Source organism: Fragaria vesca, linkage group LG5 (genome assembly GCF_000184155.1).
Source record: "Fragaria vesca subsp. vesca linkage group LG5, FraVesHawaii_1.0, whole genome shotgun sequence".
NCBI classification, from domain to species: Eukaryota; Viridiplantae; Streptophyta; class Magnoliopsida; order Rosales; family Rosaceae; genus Fragaria; species Fragaria vesca.
Window position 1 is genome coordinate 7666630 of NC_020495.1, and position 14274 is coordinate 7680903.

The 14274-nt window shown below is 40.2% G+C and overlaps 3 protein-coding genes across 3 annotated transcripts in view; 1 reads left to right on the top strand and 2 right to left on the bottom strand.

The window, feature by feature from the left end:
- Positions 1 to 3765: 3765 nt before the first annotated feature.
- Positions 3766 to 4848, bottom strand: LOC101300733. Its single transcript, XM_004301071.1, has 3 exons — positions 4656 to 4848; positions 4070 to 4464; positions 3766 to 3981 (listed from the first exon to the last, which is right to left on the bottom strand). The coding sequence occupies exons 1-3, from the start codon at positions 4846 to 4848 to the stop codon at positions 3766 to 3768; spliced, it is 804 nt and encodes a 267-aa protein (XP_004301119.1).
- Positions 4849 to 8846: 3998 nt separating this feature from the next.
- On the top strand, positions 8847 to 13035 carry LOC101301015. The gene is made up of 4 exons (XM_004301072.1): positions 8847 to 9373; positions 10020 to 11886; positions 12389 to 12447; positions 12581 to 13035. The coding sequence occupies exons 1-4, from the start codon at positions 8847 to 8849 to the stop codon at positions 12633 to 12635; spliced, it is 2508 nt and encodes an 835-aa protein (XP_004301120.1). The 3' UTR covers positions 12636 to 13035.
- Positions 13009 to 14274, bottom strand: part of LOC101301303 (histone deacetylase 5-like) — a 4472-nt gene continuing 3206 nt past the window's right edge. Inside the window, exons 9-13 of the mRNA XM_004301073.1 lie at positions 14263 to 14270; positions 13932 to 14125; positions 13712 to 13844; positions 13538 to 13599; positions 13009 to 13459 (exon numbers count right to left, since the gene is read on the bottom strand). Coding sequence (XP_004301121.1) covers positions 13294 to 13459; positions 13538 to 13599; positions 13712 to 13844; positions 13932 to 14125; positions 14263 to 14270 — 563 coding nt within the window. The 3' untranslated portion in view covers positions 13009 to 13293. The remainder of the gene's footprint in view (positions 13460 to 13537; positions 13600 to 13711; positions 13845 to 13931; positions 14126 to 14262; positions 14271 to 14274) is intronic.

The window sequence follows — 14274 nt, forward strand, 5'->3', positions numbered from 1 at the left end:
CTCTCTCTCTCTCTCTCTCTCTCTCTCTCTCTCTCTCTCTCTCTCTCTCTCTCTCTCTCTCTCTCTCTCTCTCTCTCTCTCTCTCTCTCTCTCTCTCTCTCTCTCTCTCTCTGAGTAAGCTACCTAGCATAAGATAAAGGGGAAATGATCCAAACAATGTCCGACCTTTTAAAAAAGCTAACTTTTAGTATCTCACATTCAAAAAACTTCAAAACCGTATTTCACGTTTTTAACCCAATTGAATATTAGTATCTGAAGCCGTTAGCTCCGTTAATTTCGTCTTTTCCTATCAAAACATATATATTTTTTTCTTTTACTCTCTCTATCTCTCTCTCGTAGTATATCTTAGATGTTGGCTGCTCATGAACACAACCCAGATCCACAAGGGTGCTGCTAGATGTACACAGCAAAATACTAAATGGACTTAGCAAACTTTATACACCCAGCAAAATTATAAAATTTCTAAATAAACCCAGCAACCTTCCGATAATACCCTTTCTTTTATTAAACCCAGCAAAAATCACGAATAATTTCACACCCAGCAAAACTCTTCTCAGCCAAACGAAACCCCGAACGCCAGAAACAATTCCTCTCGCCTCATGCTCTGCCGCGGGACCCCAAATTCTACCGCCGCTAACTGACCCTTTTCTCACCCAGCAAAACCCGTTGTGCCAAGCGCCTTCTGGAGTCCGAGTGAGGAACGGAGAAGAATAAGCGCATTGATTTCGTTGAGCCCAGTCTCAAACACAACAATTTCTCCCTCTCAACCATTGTGACCATTGTGATCATCGATCGCTATCGCATTCGCTGACTTTGAGGTATCTCTCTTGATCGCTTAAATTTTCATGTACGAGGTATCTCTCACAGCCAGCATTTTGTTTCACTTGGTCTACAATTTGCAAGTAATCCACTTTGAGGATTATGGGAGGCTCTTGGAAAGGGAATCTAATATTAGTAATTTATTAGTTTAGGGGTTGAATTTTTGTTCATTTATTGGCCGATTAACTCATGTTTTCATTTGGTTCATGGGCACTGTTTTGTTTTGCTCTTAATTCAATTTGATGGTGAGAGGGTTGATAAGTTTGATAGGTAGCAGATGCTTACATTGTTTAATTGAATGCCTTGATTCATATGCTTGAATGTGTTGGAGGACTTGAATCTCTAAGTATTGTCACTCATTCCGTCCCCATCCCATATGTATATAATCTGTTTGTTTGTTAACTTAAGAGAAAAAGGAGCAATATACACTCTTTATTCCTCAGTCCTCCTTGATATGAAATAAGTCCTAACAATAGAAAGCTTTGCACCTTCGTTCAGCTAGACACAAACTATCTGGTTTTGCTTTACCTAAAAATACAGCAACTAATTGGTTTACTTGTTTTTTTGGCATTGTAGTATGGCCAGAGGTCCTAAACCCCATGAATGTCCCATAACCTCATCGAGAAAAAGAAAATTTTGTTCAACACAACCTTCTCAGTTAGATGTAGATGAAGGTCTTCCAGGGAATGAGATTGACACCGAAGAAGAACAAGTTTCTGAAAAAGATGCAGATGAGCCCCTAAGTGGTCCATTTCCGGGAGGTCCTCATGGTCCATCAGTATTGAAGAGCTTTAAAAGTCATGTAGCAGCTGCTATATGGTTTAATAAGGTATTGATTGTTTTTTTCTTGCAATAATGTGTGTCTCGTATTCATGATGTTTTGCGAAACTTGGAAATTTAAATGTTTAGATCCCATGATGCTTCTCTCCCTAATTGCTTATATGTTCTAGTTTCAATTATCATATGCAGAATGTGACGTCTAGTTTATCTAAGACTTAGACTCAGACTCTTTATGTTAATTTGTTAGGTAGATTGGCTTATGAAAACCTATGAAACCTGTTTATATTTGTTGTGTTTTCTGAATAAATTAGATTGAGCTTCTAAAATACACATGTAGAAGAGGCCTCATGTATCACAATTTTTTTTTCTTATTTTTTCTTTCAGGAACGTGATCCGTTGAAACTTCAGAACCATTCATATAAGCTTACACAATGGGTATTTGATGAAAATGTTGCTAACCATAAGTTTTGGACTTACATTGATGGGTCTGGGTTGAGGCCATTAGTTAGCTGTTCATATTTAATTGGTAATAGAGTTGTTGTGTCGGCCTTTTGTGAGAGGTGGCAGCCCTAGACCAATACTTTTCACTTACCCTTTGGTGAGATGACAATCACGTTGGATGACGTCTTTAACATTTTAGGTATTCCAGTTCAGGGTGATTCCATATCTGTACCTGAGGGTGTGCGGTTAAACAAAACGTATTATACATCTTTATTGTCATCTACACTAGGTGTTACTACAGATGAGGCAAAGATTGAAATGAGTCGTTATGGTGGAAATGGGGTGACACTAGAGTGGTTGAGATTACGATTTCAGGGTGTCTCTGATGATAGTCCTCCTGAATTCATAGAATTTGCAGCAAGAGGCTTTTTGCTATATATATTAGGTTGCACACTTTTTGTGGACAAAACTGGGAATAGGATAAATATTATTTACCTATATTTTTTATGAGATCTTAATAGGGTTGGTCGGTATGCTTGGGGAGCTGCTGGGTTAGCTTTTTCTATATCGACAGTTAGGACTTGCATCCAGAGTTGGTTGTAGACAAATTGGGGGATACCTGACATTGCTTGAGGCCTGGATATATGAGCACTTTCGGAATGTAGTTTCCCCTCATCTTCGTGTTGAATATTCAGAGAACGAGCCACGAGTGAATCGTTGGGAACCTCGAAAGGATGCAGGTTTGTCACTAGTTTATGTGCAGGCTCTTAGCCAACAGCTTGATCATATGCAGGCACATGAGGTAGGCTGCCTTTTCTATATTGCCGGTTATAACATTACTCTTTTTTCTTTTTTTGGCATAGCTAATTTATATTCATTTTCAGGTTGTATGGGATCCTTACTGTGGTCATAGGGATTCTCATCCATTATTAGATATTTCATTCTATACAGGGATGCTAAAGTGTTTGGATATTGTTGAACCATATTATCCAGATAGGGTTCTGAGACAATTTGGTCGAGTTCAAACGATTCCTCGCAATCCATATACCCCTTTTCGTGTTTGACGAGTTTCTGATTCCAAATCATACAAGGTTGTGTACCAGTACTTTGATGGGTTGTGGCAACGATGGCGAGATCATGTGTTGGATGATGCTAACCGAAGTACTCCAGTTAAGTTTTCTTATGACTACACTTCAGAATACTTATCGTGGTATCAAAACATCACACATCCCTATGTTCAACATCCTGATCGGATGTCTGATGCAGTTGATTCAAGTGAGGAAAGTCATCCTTTACAGGTATTTACTTCAAGTTTAATTTATTTATTTGTATTCAATACAGATTGACAATTTTTTTTTTTTTGTACTTGTTTGATGCAGTGTATATCACGCGCATTGTATGTTACTCAATCTATTGTAGCTGCTGGCCGAGATGATGCTGTTAGGCGGCCAATGATTATATGAGGCAATTGAAAGCATCCAACATATACTACTAGGTGACCAAGTGCAAAATACACGCACATACCAACAGCGCCGGCATAGACAAAACAATCAATAGATTACTGGAGTAGATTTTCTTTTTTATTTCAAACATTGATGGCAACAATAATTTAACTGTAGTGAAAATTGGCCTTATAATGTATTTTCATGTTATTGTTTTAATAATTGGATCATAAACATAAAGCAAAAGCATGTAGTAGCATCCGATAAAAAGACATGTAGCAAATCAATCACTATCAAGAGTAACAAATTTTTCATCGATTGGACAATGAACACCTACTATTTTCTCATCATCTGGATAATCGGTATCAAAAATATCTTTGCCAGCATGAAGGCGATCACTATAAGGAGGTAGCCATCCGTTTGCGAGAAGTAGAGAATGCTTGAACCAACCATCGACAATAGGTGGCAATGGCATAGGATGAAATGGCGTCAGATGAACCTATAACATAAGAGAAGAAGATGCCCAGTTAATAACATTTATCAAACAAAAGTATATAATAAATGCTTATTAGCAAATATGTATAGACCTGGACAAAGTGATTTGTATTGACAAAACCAAGAGAAATTTCACGCCGATCAACCATAGAAAGTGGGGTGCTATCCATTGGCAAGAATGTGAAGCATGTCATCAAATGCTTCCCAAAATGCATCAACACGACATTGTAACAATTTGCTACAATGTATCCCATATCTGGAATTAAGAACCAATAATCTCGAGGTGGAAAGTAATCAAAATAATCTAATCTTCTCTCCACCTCCTCCAGTCGCTCTGCATGTCGGAATAATAATTGGTATGTAAGGTTATTACGATGAAACTCTTGTAACAACTCTTTACGTACACGGCGCCAGTTATTCTCACCATAGCCCATAAAATCAGCTATGGCTCTAAAACCACAATTTCCATCATCTCTTACATCCTTTGCTCCCAAAATAAATGGTAACATATCTTCAGGGAACTACTTATTATATTGTTGTGTCAATAAAGCTGGATCTACATCTTCACATATATTCAACTGTAGAATGAATGAATTTAAGATAATAATGTTAATCAGTTAGTGAACAAATAATCATTATAAGGAATTTACAAATAAATATAAATAAATAAGTACATACCTTCAACTTTGGTCTTTTGTTTAAGTACCCTGGGACCTTCTGCCATTTTTGACATCCTTGGTGGTGTTCGCAGACCCTCATTGTTAGTAGGGGGAATTAGTGAAGGACCAATATGTTCTTCCATTCTTGATGGTGTTCTCAGACCCTCAATGTTGGTAGGGGGAATTAGTGAAGGACCAATATGTTCTTCCATTTTTTATGGTCGTTTTTTTGCCTTCATTGTTGACTCTCCAGTACTAGCAGTTGTTGGAGTTAATTTTTTTGATTGAATATTGTCTTTTGCTTGTTTTGGCTGCCTCCTATATGGCCTCTTTGAAGGTGCTTTTATATCAAGACCCTTGACACTCGGTGCCTGTGACTGACAATCTTGGCCTGATAATGCAATCTCAAAAGAAGATAACATCCGACGTGTTGAGGCTTCTTCTTTAGTTGGACGTCCTTTTGTCTTAATTTTTTCTTGTGGTTCTGTAAGTGTGGTACATCCCGGAGTCATGATTTCCACTAACTTTCTCTTCACTTGTCTCTTGGTGTCGTCGTCAGTTCCACATAACCAACTCATGAATCTTTCCTCTAGTGACTTCAACGGAATATCTATGGGGTCATTACTCTGTGGGACATGAACCATATCTAATTTCCTCCAATGATAATGAACACAATCAAGTGGAATAGGCCGGCCATTCTCTTTATAAGTTGTCATCTCATGTGCACATGGCAACCCGTGTGTTTTTCTCAAAGTGCAACCACATACATTTTCATTAGTTCCAACATAATCCATCTTTTTAGACTCTCCCAAAATATAATCCAAGCCAGCATGCGAAACAAAACCCAGCATTTCCTAAAACAGATTCTTCATGAACTCATGTCGGACAAATATCAGACTTTTCTCAAATGAAGCTTTTATTTCCATGTGTTGCAAAACCAATAAGGCATGAATCGTTTTCCAAGATGTACCAAAGTTGCACAAACTAGACATCAAATATCGTTTCAATTTTGAGTGAGAACTTTCTGCCCTATTTAAAAGAACACATTTAAAAGAAGACATGACAATATATTAACATTCAACTATATTATGAGAAGCAATATGATTTCATTAAGAAATAAATATATCAATTTAAAATTACCTGTTCAAAGTCATCGTTCCAAGATGCATATAATTGTTGGTCCAGGCTTCAACAAATCTCTCTTTATATTCATTCAACCAAATGCCTTTCACATAAGCTAGTACTTCGTCATATTTTTGGTAGTCTCTTTCCAACTCATGTAAATGTCTTTCATAGGCAAGTATTGTATCTGAAAAGACCAATGTGTTCCATGACTTCATGAACTTTTTAAACTTCTCTTGGTCATCAAAAAGCCTTCTGCACTTTCCCAACATTGCCTTATTAATGTGCCACCTACATAGTAAGTGTTGGGCAGATGGGAAGACCCTACGAACGGCATTCATGAGTGCTAGCTCTCTGTCGGTAACAATAACACTTGGAAGGTAGTCTTCATTCATCACACTCTTCAATCTAGATAAAGCCCATACATAATTTTCTTCCTTCTCAGCATGGATGTACACAAATGCGGCATGGAATGTTAATTCTGTAGATGTCACCCCCACAATCTCCAACAATGGATATCAAAACTTATTGGTCTTGTATGTAGCATCCATAATCAATACATAAGGAAATGAGGGTAGCAGACTTACACTATCAGGATGGGTCCAAAACAAGTCACTCACAATGTTTTCTGTACCGTAGCTCCTATGCCACTCAACATAATTGTTTTCCTGCAAATTGTTTAGCAATATTTGCATCTCTGACCTACCAGCTTTTTCAATCACCCTATGAAATTGTCGAGCATTGTAGATTGTCTTCATAGTGCTTGAATTAAGTGGGTCATTTTGCTTCAAAGTGTATAATATTTCTTTCGGACTGACCAAGTTCTTTGACATATTAACCAACAAATTATTTTCTTCCTTGGTTAACCGTCCCAAATAGGAATGTCCTTCATGATACTTCGCAGCATGATGGTTATGCATCCCATTTACCACCTCAAGAGTCCACTCGTCTCCATGACCAACATTTTTGCCCTTCAAACGAAATGGGCAACCACACCTTTTTGTACCGCCACTCCTATGACACTTCTTTTTTTTAGGATTCAAACTCGCATCATGCTTCTTTTTTTGTAAAGATGTTGAGTCTACGCTATTCTTTTGATAACAACCACCTCTCTCACAACCAAAAACTATTCGCCCTCTTCATAATCTACAATTCCCTGGAAAATCAGACCTCCTGATTACAACAACTATTCCGCACTTTCTTCCTTCTGTACGAGTCCAATTAATTAATTCATTCCGACTCATAAATACATGTGCAAACAAATAATCACTTTTTATATTATCACACAATCCGATGTAAAAGTTAATTATTGGTTAGTTTTCAAGCTACTTACCTCCTTAGTTGTGAAGTGACTCGTTGTTTCTAACACACATTCACTCCCACCATTGCCACATTTAGTAGATGCATGATTATTCTGTTCAAACGTGTTAAATCAATAAGCTGGGTAAAAAATAACAGGGTAAAAAGGACATTCGGTGGTTGCCAGCTGAATTCCTTCGCTGGGTTCGGGGGTTGTCGACCGAAAATATCAGATATTTTCGGTAGGTGATTACCGAAAATCATTACCCATTTCCGTTGTGAAGGTCCGAAAATTCTACTCGTATTCGTTGCTTTGTTACCGAATACGAGGCATTGTTTCGGATGTTGTTGCCTGAACGGCGGACGGACTTCAAAAATACATATACAGATGTGGGTTAATTTATTTTCAATCATATTCAAAATGAACATACCTTATTAGAAGCATCTGAAACCATAATTGCAATCTCAACTTCATCAATATCCAGATATTAAACCCTTGAAGCACAACAATATAGTGAAATAGGAAACGTCGTTTAAGGTTTTGTTAGAACCAACAATGTGTTTACGTTAAACTTAAACTGCTGGGTACATTTAGAAATTACTAACTAAAAGAATTTTAAAATTTTAGGTTTATTTTGTTATTATCTTAATAATTATGACTACAAATGTCATTTCAGATGAGAATAAAATTGTCTGTTTAGTAAAATTTGTTTTGATGGGTCTACTTAGTATTTTGCTAGGTACATCTAACAGTACCCATTAAACATCAATTTTGTGGTTGTTCATAGTTGGCCCCTATTTCAATGTCATTCTATGCAATCAATATAAGAAAAGAAATCAATGAAGAAGGTACTTTTGGAGTGTGATTTGAATTAGGAAATCTTCAAGCTCTTGAAAGGTTTGATCCAACTGGGTATCTTTGATTTCGAGTTCTTATTCTTCCTTGTGGTGGGTTTGGTTGGAATTGACAAGAGGGGTACGGTGGTGGTGTTGGGGTGGAGTGGTGGGATCGAGGTCCTCAAGAGCTTGAAGCTCTCCTCATTTGAATCAAACCCTTTAGATGCTTCTACAATATGAAGAATAGCAGAAACCAGAAAATGATACTATAATCCCCATGTGTGTGTGTTGGCTGATGAATAGATGTTGTAGAATGATTTTTGTTATTTTCGCATAAAGTTGTTTGTGGTGGTTCTTGAAACAATCACTTGCCGTCATTTTCTCAAACTTTCATGTATCTGAACCTAGGATAATAGGTTTGATCCAATTGAGAAAAGCTTGAAGCTCTTCAAAACAAAAAATAAGTTTTTTTTTTGAAGGCACAAAAAAAAAGTTTTAAGACTAATAGGTTTTGTTTTTCTTTTTGATTTCTTATTGTTTATGTAAAAAAGAAAATAAAAAAGAAAGATTAAATTAGTCATTTTATAATAAAAATATGACAGCCGTCAGTGTTCTTAACGGCGGTTATCGTCTTCAATATTCAATTAGGTTAAGAACGTGAGATAGTTTTTTTAAAGGGAAAATGCTCAAATGCACAAAAATAGGGATTTTAATACCCCCTGTTAACCCATTTCAATGATTCTTATGTAAAAGACATTATTACCCTCTATCGAATTAAACCCATATCTCATCTTTTTCTCTTTCTCTTCTCTCTCTCTCTCTCTCTTCTTCTCCTCCCGATCTGCTCTTTGCTCTCTCTCTCTCTCTCTCTCTCTCTCTCTAGTAGCTCTCTTTCTACTTCTTCTTCACTCTAGCTCACTCGTAGCTCACATTCAGATTTAATGTATGAACCATGAGGGTGGTGTTTATCGCCGTCGTGATCACTCTGCTCTGCGCCATTGCTGTTGATTCCTGCTTACCAATAGACCTGGCAGCCCTCGAAGCCGTCAAGGCCTCCCTCACCGAATCCAACCTCGGCCTCTTCAACACATGGTCTGGCACCAACTGCTGCCTCAATTGGTACGGCGTCAGCTGCGACCCTTCCACTCGCCGCGTCGTCGACCTTAACCTCAGCGGCGAGTCTGAGGACCCCATTCTCTCCAAGTCTGGCCAGTCCGGCTTCATGTCCGGCTCCATCGCCCCCGAGATTTGCAACCTCGACAGCCTCACCACCCTCGTCCTCGCCGACTGGAAGGGCCTCTGCGCCGTTTGCCTTTGCTACCCAGCTCATCTTCCGGCTTGGCTGGAGTTCGATTCAGGTTGGATAGTGGCTGGGGAAGGGCGCTGCTTGCTGGCGTGCGCCGGGGTTGGTGGAGGAGGCCGGTGGAGGAGGTCGGGGAAGGTGGGTGCCCAAAGAAGAAATATGGGTGCCCAGTTCAAGTCAGTTTAGTTTTTTTTTTTTTTTTTAATCCTTACATTTGAATATTAGGGTCAATAAATTATTATTAAGGATTGAGAAGTGATTATTGGGGCAATAAGTTATTATTTGAGGTTTGTAACCTGATTATTGAGGGTCAATAAGTGATTATTGGGTGATTACTGGGTGTCAGTAACTGAAAACTAAGTGATTACTGGGTGTCAGTAACTAAAAACTAAAAGTTATTGGGAGTTAGTAACTGGTTACTGGGTATCAGTAATTAATCAATAACTGGTTACTGGGGGTTAGTAACTGGTTATTATGGGTCATTAACTGGTCAGTAACTGATTATTGGGGATCAGTAACTGGTTACAGGGGAAAATCCGGTGACAGGAATCCGGCGGTCGGGGAAAATCCGGTGATCGGAGTCTGGTGTCCGGCGGCCGGTGACCGGAGTCCGAGGTTTCGGCCAAGTCTTTTCATGTTGAAGAGGTAGGGGCAAAATAGTCTTAAAATAATATGGTTTGTTAAGACTTTAGTAAAGATTTATGCATTTGGGCATAAAAAGGGTTACCTTATATTGAAATTGGCTAATATAAAAGATTATCATTGGAATAAGAAATAAGGGGTTTGAATTAGTACTAAATGAGCATTTTCCTTTTTTAAAAGTGAGATACCAAATAACTTCTCTAAAAGGTCTTGGGCCATTTTTCCTAAGATAAAATACGTCAATCAACTCTTAACAAACCAAACGAGAAAATCCCAAATGGAGCGGCGGTGCCACTACGAGGTGCTGGGCCTGGACCGCGGCTGCGCCGCCGACGAGATCAAATCGGCCTACCGTAAACTCGCCCTCCAGCGCCACCCCGACAAGCTGGTCCCCACCGGCGTCTCCCAGGCCGACGCCAACGCCCAGTTCCAGGAGCTCGGCCACGCCTACGAGGTCCTCTCCGATCCCAAAGAGCGCGCCTGGTACGACTCCCACCGCTCCCAGATCCTCTTCGCCGATCCCTCCGCCGCCAACTCCGTCCCCGACTCCGTCATCCCCAACCTCTTCTCCTTCTTCTCCACCACCGTCTTCTCCGGCTACTCCGACTCCGGCAAGGGATTCTACAAAGTCTACTCCGACGTCTTCACCAAAATCTACTCCAACGAGCTCAGCTTCGCCCGGAAGCTAGGGCTCGGGATCGACGCCGTGAGGGAGGCGCCGGCGCTGGGGAATCTGAAAAGCGACTACTCTCAGGTGACGGCGTTTTACAACTACTGGCTAGGGTTTTGCACGGTGATGGATTTCTGCTGGGTGGACCAGTATGACGTCATGGCGGGGCAGAATCGGAAGCTGAGGCGGTTGATGGAGGAGGATAACAAGAAGCAGAGGAAGAAGGCGAAGAGGGAGTACAACGACACCGTTCGGGGGCTGGCGGAGTTTGCGAAGAAGAGGGATAAGAGGGTGATGGATATGATGGTGAAGAGGGAGGAGGAGAGGAAGAGGAAGAAGAAGGAGGAGGTGGAGAAGAAGAAGAGGATGGAGAGGGAGAAGTTGGAGAGAGCTATGGCGTTTGAGGAGCCGGAGTGGGCGAAAGCGGAGGAGGACGACGAGGAGGAGGTTGATGAGGAGGAGGAGGAGGAGAGGAAGAGGAATGAGCTGTATTGCGTGGTGTGTGGGAAGAAGTTTAAGAGTGAGAAGCAGTGGAAGAATCACGAGCAGTCCAAGAAGCATAAGGATAAGGTTGCGGAGTTTAGGGAGTCGATTGGGGATGAGGAGGAGGTGGAGGATTTAGGTGAGCGAATGAGGGAGGGTTTGGAGATTGGGGAGGAGGGAGAGAGTGGCGGTGAGGATGAGTTTCATGATTTCAGTGATGAAAAACTTGACAAGGACGATGATGATGATGGTGATGATGATGAGATGGAACTTCTTCAAGCAATGGCGGCCAGGCACAAGAGTAGGGAAGAGCTTGACGACGACGATGATGATGAGGATGACGATGAAATGGAGCTTCTAAAGGCAATGGCAGCCAGGCACAAGAGTAGGGAAAATGTTGGCGAGGCAGTTGGAGTTGATGACGGTGGTAGTGAGAGTGATGATGAAATGGATGTTCTTGAAGCAATGGTGGCCGGGCGAAAGAGCAGGAAAAATGCAGCTTCAAAGGTTGAGGTTGAGGATCCCTTGGTGACCCGTGTTCATGGGGACAATGATATCAATGGTGTAGAGTCCGTTCCTATGGAATATGAGAATCGAAAGCCTCCTAGAAGGAAAGCCAAGAGTAAGAAGAGTGGTGGAGAAACAAAAAGAGTTGATATGAATGATATTAGTAATGATCAAAGTGAGGCAGGTGAAAATGATAATTCTGATATAAAGGAATCCACATCTGATTCTATGGCGGAAAAGGAAAATGCGAGTAGTAACGATAAACAGGATAATCAAATAGCCAGAAAGAAGAAATCTTCAAAACAGACTGTTGAGAAGAAGAAAGAGAATGTGAAGAACGAAGCCAACGGCAAATCAAAGAGCTCTTCCAAAGGGAAGAAAGCTAAGGTAAGATAATCAGCTCCTTTTGCCTTAGCTTTATAACCACAATTATCTAGATATACTCTACTGAGGATTGAATGCTTAATTTGGAACAACTTGTATGGCTTGTCCTTAGTTGTTGAGGTTAAATCTGCAGCTTTAATGGGCTTAGGTAAATAGACATCCCATGGTATGTACCGTATGTTGCTGCTATCTACTACCTACCTTTGGTATAAAACTGGATATTATGATGACAAAGAAACTTGAACACTAGTGCTTGCGATGATGATACTTGATTGATGCCTGCTTTTTGTTGGAAATTTTGTTTTTGAAGTGTTAACTCATGACCACCATACACTGCACTTTGTTTCAGAATCTACCATATAAAGATTTTCTTAGGTGCTTCATTCCATGGGTTGATTTAGTGAAATTTAGGTCTCACTGGATCTTGGTTATTTACTGATTGCTGCTTGTTCTTTGGTTCTGCTTATTTGTTCCGTTTATTAATTGATCATACTTCCCAAATCAGGCAACATCAAAGAACTCTAGCAATGCATGTGACACATGCGGAGAGGAGTTTGGATCAAGGTAAATAGTTACATCTCTTGATGCAGTGCATTACATCCCTTTTATCCTTTTGACATCTGAATCCCTATCAGTTACAGTCTTAGTTTTCAGCTGTAGATGTTAATTTAGATGTGGATGATTTTTCTCATGACAGGAACCAATTACATAAGCATTTAGGTGACACTGGACATGCTTCACTGAAGAAGTGAAGAACCAACGACAGAACCTTACTGAAACTATGAACTGTAGAAGAGGGTTGTAGACATTGATTGGCGGCATTCTTTATTATGAGCATTCCTTCATTTGGAAAAGTTGCAGAAATATGAAAAGGTCTCTGCAGGGAAACCATCCCATTCTTTTTGATAACCTGAGTCGATGCTACAGAGTACAGATGCAACAAGCAAGGGGCATGTAGGCAAAGCAGTGGTCTGGTTTGGTCTGGTGCATAGGATTTGTTAAAGCAACCACCTCTTTCAGTCTTCACCAAAGTAGAAACCACGGAAGAAAGAAATGATAGATAACTACAGTCAACTTGCCTTGTATGCTTGATAAAATCTTATTAGATGGCACCCCTTCTTTTTTGTTTGAAATTCGCAATCTTTTGTCTTCAATGGTTTCTCATGATTTATAGGCCTTAACGTTCTCAAAAGAAGAAGAGATTTATAGGCCTTGAAGAAATTGAAAAACGAAAACGGAACATGGCACCAAAATGATAATCATTGGCAACCACTGCAATTGTAGCATAGAAAAGTTTTCGAATATCCTATGAATAAGCATCTACACGATCCTATCCCAGCAATTGGATCCCAGCAATGTTACACTGTTAGATTTACAAAATACTGCAACGATAAGAAGTTGCAATCCAGTTCACAATGCTTTAGTAGAAGCTTCTTGTATGTAAGACATTGCCTCCTCCTGCGAAAGCTGCTCTCCTTCCACCAAGCCTCTCACTATTGTGTTGGCATAATTCTTGGATGGAGCACACAATGCAAGCTCTCCGGATTTGAAGCCCTCGATGTCCGATGGTGTGCACCTGCATTGTAATTTGTTAATGCAATCAGATCCGATACATCATAGAAAGAAGACCGAAATTGAAGACTTCACTACATACGTCATAGTCAGAATGGGAATGTTGTGCTCCTTGCCCAAGCAGACAACATTACGGTACCAACCCTTCTGAAACAGAGTCGAGCACAATCCGAGCAGAGTTAGGAGTTTGATAAAATGTGTACACTTTTGTTGTGAACAACCTACTGGCCAAAAGTGATAACAAGTTTAGACATACCTCTAAGCGAACCTCTAAGGAATGAGGTTCTTCACCTGTGACGGATTTTAAAGCAGCCAGGTCAAACAAAGGAGAGCTCATGGCATAGCGTCCCACATTTTCTTGCACCAACAAATCATTAAACTGCTCAAGCCTGCAAGAAAACACAAGCTTCAGTACACAGTACCACTGGATAAACATAAAGCAACAGGACACAATAGATTCACTAGTAGTAACGTACGTAATTCTGTACAGACACATGTGAGCTTTATCCTGACTGCTGCTTTCAGGGTCAAGGAATGCAGTCCCTCCAGGACCCCATGACTGAGTAAATTCGCGACCAAAGAACAAGCGATGAGGAAAAGTCTTCCACATGATCTCCTTTGGCGGAGATTTATCCACTGAACCAGCGCATGGCTTTTGCAAACCATCCACCTGAAAGCCAACCCGAGGATGTCAATAAATGGAGAGAATAAAAAATTAATAAAAAAAAAATGGGGACATAATAGACTAAATCAGATAACATTGACGCTTACAGAATAATGTTACAGATTTAGTGCGTAAAGTACTACCTGTCCACCTTG